General features: G+C 49.7%; 2 protein-coding genes across 3 annotated transcripts in view; both read right to left on the reverse strand.

Annotated features, from left to right (window-relative positions):
- LOC123500964 (NACHT, LRR and PYD domains-containing protein 1 homolog) overlaps window positions 1-1,364 on the reverse strand; it is a 38,421-nt gene extending 37,057 nt beyond the window's left edge. For both annotated transcript variants that reach the window (XM_045249516.1, XM_045249517.1), the window contains exon 1: window positions 1-1,364. This exon is cut by the window's left edge and continues 988 nt beyond it. In XM_045249516.1, coding sequence (XP_045105451.1) covers window positions 1-870 — 870 coding nt within the window. In that variant the 5' untranslated portion in view covers window positions 871-1,364.
- Window positions 1,278-7,500, reverse strand: part of LOC123500962 — a 112,564-nt gene continuing 106,341 nt past the window's right edge. Inside the window, exon 3 of the mRNA XM_045249515.1 lies at window positions 1,278-1,756. Coding sequence (XP_045105450.1) covers window positions 1,729-1,756 — 28 coding nt within the window. The 3' untranslated portion in view covers window positions 1,278-1,728. The remainder of the gene's footprint in view (window positions 1,757-7,500) is intronic.

Below are 7,500 nucleotides of genomic sequence, written 5' to 3' on the forward strand. Positions count from 1 at the left end.
GTTGAGGGGAAGCTCAAACAACTTATGGTACTTTTGTTGTGCCATGAACTCCTTCAGCCTCTCCTGGTTTGTGGAGGAGGTGGAGTATTTCAGTGCAAATTCTGTCCTCTTAGTGACGGGAATCCCCTCGATGGACAGCTGCGATAGGCGATAGTCCTGTCCATAACGCCTCAACAGCCAGTCCACTCGCTCTGGGCGTGAGGTGACGATTATCGAGAACTGTTTGTTACATGTGGCGATGGTCATAACATTAGTGACGAGCTTCTCGGAGGTTTGGTTCATCTCATCGAGGCCATCTATGAGGAAGAGCACCTTGCAGCGTTCCAGGTAATTCACAAGGGGCTCCCCAAACACCGACAGACTGGGCGGGAGGACCAGGCGCAGGAATGTCTCCAGGTCCTCGGCATGTTTGTCCCTGCACAGTATTCTGAGCACAATGTCGTACTCCTCCAGATGTTTGACGCGCCGGTCACACTCTTCCCTGCGCCACTCTGACACCATGAAGGTGAGCAGGGTGGTCTTGCCACTCCCGGCGATGCCGCTCACCACTGCGAGGCGCGGCCTGTCATCCTGGACAGGCGGGAAGGGCTGGCACCCCTCCCTCAAAGCTTTTAATATATCCAGAGAATCTATATCAAGTGGTGTGTTTTCTTGTTGAAGGACAATTTTGGTGTAAACAATTTCGATATGGACCCGTTCTTTGGATCCCGACAGGAAGGACAGCGGGTCAAAGCACTCAAAGTGTCTGTAACGATCTTTGAGGTGACCTGGTGTCACTTCCTTTAATAATGCAAGTTTTTTGTCAAAAGTCATATTGAGGATGACTCTTTCAGTGAACGCTTGTATCACATCTTTAATCTGTACTTTCATGGTGTCAATGAGAGTGTTGGTCTCCTGGCACAGACTCCGTACCTGTCCCTGACCAACTCAAGGGCTGTTTCGAAGTCCTCCTTCAGTTCCTCAACTTTATTCTTGAACTGGTCTTCATCCATTATTGTCTGGGACCATTCGTGGACACAGGCGTTTCTTTCGCCCTTGATTTTGTTGAGGCGTCCTTCCATGAGTGTCGGATCCTTCCAGCGTGCATCATCATTGAGTGGTGCCACACGTTCACAGGCCAGTGTTATGCTCTTGTACAGCAGTGTTATATCAAAGGTCTGGCAAGATGGGTCATTGCCAATCGTTCTCTTCTCATCAGAATTGAAGGCTTTCCTCTTCCTCTCACCGTTCAGGCGGTGGTAGTTGGCCGTCGAGGAGGGTGGGAGGCTGGCCAGGTGGTCCAGGAGGGTGACGGAGGGGGCCTTGTTTGTGCCGCATTTCAGGGCGTGACGGAGCACGGCTGCTCCAGGACCCATCAAGATACACACCAGCTTCACACGCGCATAATCCACCGTCACGCCGGCGGCGGGGGCAACAGCGCTGGAGGGGACGGGGGCAACAGTGCTGGCGGAAGGGGTGGGGGCGGTGGAAGGAGCGGCTCTGGAGGAAAGGGCGACGGTGGCGGAGGGGACAGCGGCGGCAGTAGGTGGGGCGGGGGAGGTGGAGGGGGTAGGGGTGGCAGTGAAGACGGTGCCGGTGGTGGTTGAGGAGGTGGTTATGATAGAGGGGATAGGGGCGGCGGTGTTAGAGGTGGCAGGGGCGGCGGTGGTAGAGGGGGCGGGGGTGGGGGCGGAGGTGGAGTGGGCGTGGTCGGCCATGTCGGTGGTTCTTCAGCAGGGCTGCTCACGTTCACTGCTCTTCAATGAAGTGGTTGGAACTGTGCAGTGTGAAAAAAAAGGACTCTAGGTAAATAGATACACGTGTGTGTGTGAGTGTGTGTGTAATTCACTGTTTGATCTGCTGCAGTCTCTGACGAGACAGCCAGACGTTACCCTACGGAACGAGCTCAGAGCTCATTGTTTCCGATCTTCGGATAGGCCTGAGACCAGGCACACACCACACACCGGGACAACAAGGTCACAACTCCTCGATTTACATCCCGTACCTACTCACTGCTAGGTGAACAGGGGCTACACGTGAAAGGAGACACACCCAAATATCTCCACCCGACCGGGGAATCGAACCCCGGTCATCTGGCTTGTGAAGCCAGCGCTCTAACCACTGAGCTACCGGGCCGTGTGTGTGTGTGTGTGTGTGTTCCTCTCTCCTGGCCTCTCTCCATGATATTATAAATCATACTATCACAGTTGGTTAACCCTTTGAGTAGCGTGACGCCTTTCCATATTAATTGTGTTTACTATTTGGTGATTTGATACACCTTCAGAGCCTTCTGTGGGGATTGAAACAGTGAACACTCTGGACATCAATCTTCTCATCTCCAGACAGCCTTCCTAATGTCAATAAAATGATCTAATCCTACACAACTCTCAAGGTAAAAATGTGTCTCACTAATCAAGGGGATGAGAGAGAGAGAGAGAGAGAGAGAGAGAGAGAGAGAGAGAGAGAGAGAGAGAGTTAATATTCACGCAGGTCCAAATCTGACCTTGTTTGTGAAGAGATATCCTCCTTTAGTGTGTTATTTTACTGCATTCTTCTTAGACAGATAAAAACTGATGGATTTTTATCTCATACCATTTTATTGCTCTATTATTATTATTATTATTATTATTATTATTATTATTATTATTATTATTATTATTATTATTATTGTTGTTGTTATTATTATTGTTGCTATTGTTATGATTAGCTTGATTATTAGTGTTACTGGTGGAGCTGTCTTTACTAGTAGCACATTGTTGCTGTCACTGTTACTGGTAGAGTTGTCTTTACTAGTAGCACACTGTTGCTGTCACTGTTACTGTTATACTTATGAATGTTAACAATGTAAAATCTTTTTGATACACTTTTTAGTGATTTAGAAGAGGAAAGCTGCCACTCCAGTCACGATAACGACTTCGATATTATAAAGTCCATGTACGGCTTCCTCAACATTAATGGCATTTGTAAATAAGATGAGCTCAATTCTTACCTATCAACAATATATCCTCTCTCACCTGTTCTTCCCGCCCCCGCCTGTTAGTGTTCCGTAGCACACATGTTAATACTCGTACCACACTCCTCTTGTCCCTCATTGTTATACCTATTGTTTCTTTCACTTCTTGGTGTATAACAAGAAAAGAGACAAAAGGCCAATATTGTGGTTAGTACACTGTACATGTATTATGTAGTGTAATAAAGCCCACACAGGATATCACCGTCACTTCACTTTGCCGGGGTCAAGTTCTCTCAATTCGAATGAGAGGATCCAGGCCACCACGTTGAGCCATTTCAACTTTTCTTGCCCCACCTTACTACTAACAATGGCAATGACAATAACAATGTACATAATGACCATTATTACTTGTACTGTAATAGTAGTAATGATCATTGCAATGTTATTAGTGTTGTTTGGAAAATGAGTGTGGCTTTCATGTTTATGTGTGAGCCACAATGCATGAATGTCGCGATACCTTCACAATTGTACCCATTGAACAACACAGAACTGACTGATGGCTCATCACATCAACAGGAATCCTCTCCCAGGAGTACCTGCCTTCATTCTCTTTACCTTCATCCTCTACTCAATAAAGGTACACTCTCTACACTCGCTACACTCTGTTCACCTGTCTATCTCATCCTTTCTACTTGCAATATGCCAATACCTCCTGCACTGACTCCCAACTCAACACACACACACACACACACACACACACACACACACACACACACACACACACACACACACACACGGCCCGGTAGCTCAGTGGTTAGAGCGCTGGCTTCACAAGCCAGATGACCGGGGTTCGATTCCCCGGCCGGGTGCCCCCCCAGATGGGAACCGCCTTGTCGTGGTGGGGGGGCTTGCGTGCCCCTGTGACCTGGCGAGCTAGGCTAGAGGGGACTTAGGCCCCTGCTCTGCCCTTTCGAGGGGAAGAGGGCTACCCATGCTAGTACGGTCGCCAGTGAGGGGCCAGACTAAATGGTTCCTACGTAGGCTGCCAGTGGACCAGCGGAGCCACCCGCTGGAGGGATCGCCCAATAGGAGCCGTCCTGTGCTGGATGGTTGGGTGTCCAGGCTGGGATGCTTTGGGAGGGGTCTCAGCTCTGTCGTGGACAAACATTCGTATCATGTGGGGCCTTTTTTTAAAACGACTGGTCCGCATGGGGACGAGGTACCCGTCCACGGCAGCCAGCGCTCCTCCCATTGTAGTCCCAGTAGGTGGTTTCCCTTGCCCCTGGAGCCAATCTTTTGTGTAACTGTTTTTTTTATGGGAAAACACAAAAAACATTCAGGTTCTCGTGAGGTGGCTGACCTAGCCCACGAGACGTCATCTTCAGGTCTGAGTAAGGAAGGAGGTGGATTCCCCTCCACAAGGGCCTCCCACAGCAGTCTCCTGTTCTGGAAGTTCTTCTGAGGGACGCATTTCTGCTGCATATGACTCTCTTGTAATGGTAAATGTTAATCCATCATTTTCCTATCATGCCTTGCACTCACTTCTCAAGGTTGTTCGCATTCGACTGGTTTATGATAAGGACTTTCCTTCTAACCGCTGCTATGTGACGTTTATGTCATGTGATGAAGCCCGTTTAGCTTATGAACATGTAGCATCTCTCGCCGGCCATGGCTTTAAAACTGAATTTCTCCAGTCACGTAATATTTCAGACAGTGACATGGATTACATCCCAAATGTTTTTGAAAACTATTTAGAGAATTCAGTTCCTGAAGTCCGCCAGATTCCGCCTCCACGTTGGTTTGTGGCGTACTATAGAAATGGGCGTGGGAATTTCATCCATGCCTCCCGGTACCTGTCCAAAGAAATCGGCACGATTCCTGAGGGAAACCTCAAGAAATATGGTAAAGGGGTGCTAGTGCGAGCTAAAGATATTACACAAGCGAGGATGTTGCAACATCTCCCATGCCCTTCTGACAGCATGTTTGAGACTGTTAAGGCTCATCCCACCTTTAATTATAGTAAAGGTTGTGTTTATAGTCAAGACCTTTATGAATTTCCAGAGGAGGAAATACTAGCAATGTGTCCTACCTCAGTGCAAAAGGTGACTAAGATGAGGAACTCCTCCAACATGGTCCTTCTCACCTTTTTTGGCTCCACCCTCCTGACCGTGTTAATATCGGACCTATTAATCTTAGGGTGAGGCGTTTTATTTCCCGTCCTCTTCAGTGCTTCTCATGCTATGGGTACGGTCACGGCAAAAGCTCGTGTAAGGAAGCTTCCCGATGTGGTAATTGCTCTGCACTCGACTCACATTCAGAGGAGCATTGCAATGGTGCAGCTTATTGTTTCCATTGCCGTGATGCTCACCAGGTACGTTCCAGGCAATGCCCCAGGTATCGCCTGGAGCAGGACATTCTAGCTTGCTAACACTCAGTTCATCAGCCTCAGGTAGCGCCCGCCGTGAACTCCTGTACCGCCAGAAGGACGGTACTGGTGCGACATCCTATGCTTCATTGGCCGCTCGCTCTTCTGCTGAGTCTGCCGGTCCGAAGACGACAACTCCTGCTACCTCTCGCTCTGTTGGGGCGGGTGGTCCTGTTCATTTGGCCAATAGGTTTGCCCTATTGTCCGATGACTCGGTTGAGTCAACTCTTAGAAGTGACGAGACAAATACGGACTTGACCAAAGTCACCCATGTAGTGGATGTCCATTTGCCACCTGTATCGCCTAAGCCTTTGAAGGGCCTGACCAAACGGCACCGCGGCTCTGCGGAGTCGATAGATTTAGCTCAGCCTAAACAGTCTAAGTTTCTCCCGGTGTACGTGATCGTGAGTCCTCGAGGGACCGTTCTGCAATGGTAGCTCCAGTAGTTTCTGTCCAGCCTCTGTGACGCCCTCCGTCTCAGATCGGGCTTCTTGTGATGAGGACGGTCTGAGCATGGAGACGTCCGATGATATTGTCACAGCCGTCCCTCGTGGACCCACTGTATCGGAAAGTGCAGTCCAGCCTGATCCTCGTCCTCCGAGGACCGGTAAAAGTGATGATAGTTCGCATCACCCACCGATAAGCCGAAAGGCTGCGGTCCAACGACCCGGCACATCTCAACCCCGGTGTCTTCTCGTCGTTTGATTATTTCTAGTCAGGTCAGTCACGGGCAGCCTCAAAAGGCTCGCTCGTCCACTGCACCCAAATAGTCGTCTTCAAGCTTCTACAGTGGAACTGTAGAGGCCTTCGCGCCTCGTGGGGAACTCCGAGCTTTGCTGTCGGAGTTCTCTCCAGCCTGTGTAGCTCTACAAGAGACTATGATAGGTGATAGTACTTATTCTAGTCCTCCTGGCTATCGTGCCTTTTTAACACTCCTTTCCTGACCAGGGCCACCACGGTGGCACAGCTATTCTAGTCCGTCAGGATATACCTGTTATCCCGGTACAACTTAACTCTCCCTTCAGGTGGTTGCTGTTAAGGTCTTTATGGGACGACTGTACACCATCTGCAGTTTATATCTCCTCCTCGGCTTCCTGTCTCCAGGGGTGAGCTTGACGGCCTGGTGCGTCAGCTGACTCCGCCTTCCTCTTGTTGGGAGATTTTAACGGCCGTCACCCATTGTGGGATGAAGGTGCTAGTAATCCTCGTGGGGTTTTAATCGGTTCTTTTATTGAGGATGAGGGATTGGAGGTTTTAAATTCTGGGGATGTTACACATTTCCATAGTCCTACTGGGACTTTTACAGCTATCGATCTTTCTATTTGTACATCTAATTCTTTCCTTGATTTTAATTGGCGGGTCCTACCAGATTTACACGGTAGTGACCACTTTCCGATTTTATTAGAATCTGTGAAATCTGAGCCACAGTCCCGGCCCCCACGCTGGGTTTTAGACAAGGCAGATTGGCCTCGATTCACAGACCTTAGCTCTTTTATCCGTCCGCTGGCTGACTTTTCTACTTGTGCTGAGGCTGTTGATTATTTTACCGATTTTTAATTTCAGTAGCGCTTCAGACAATCCCTAGGACGTCAGGTCGCTTTACTAAGCGTCCCGTTCCTTGGTGGAACGCAGCATGCACTGCAGCGGTGAAAGAGAAACGGGCAGCTTTCTCTCGTCTCCGGCGACATCGTGGGGACCCGCAGTGCCTGGAAGCTTTTCGGCGCTGCCGAGCTCGGGCCCGCCGCATTTTGAAAGAGGCACAAAGAGCCTCTTGGAAAGCTTATGTGTCTTCCATTAATGCCCACACTCCTCTTACGGATGTCTTTAACAAAGTCCGCCGAATTGCTGGGAAGTATTCTGCTCCTCCCCCACCAGTTTTGTTGTCTGCTGGGCGAACGGTGGCAGACCCTAGGACTGTCGCCGACCTCTTCGCGGAGCACTTTGCCAGTGTTTCCCGGAGGCATCCTGCAGCTCCAGGCGCACGTCACCGCCAGAGAATGGAATCTCTCGGCATAAATTTTTCTTCCACAGGAGGGGAGTCTTATAATGTCCCCTTCTCTGCCTCCGAGTTGCGGACTGCTTTGTCCCAGTGTCATGACTCTTCTCCTGGCCCAGATGATATTCCTTATGCCTTCTTGCGCCA

This window comes from Portunus trituberculatus, unplaced genomic scaffold (genome assembly GCF_017591435.1).
Source record: "Portunus trituberculatus isolate SZX2019 unplaced genomic scaffold, ASM1759143v1 PGA_scaffold_523__9_contigs__length_663829, whole genome shotgun sequence".
Lineage (NCBI taxonomy): Eukaryota > Metazoa > Arthropoda > Malacostraca > Decapoda > Portunidae > Portunus > Portunus trituberculatus.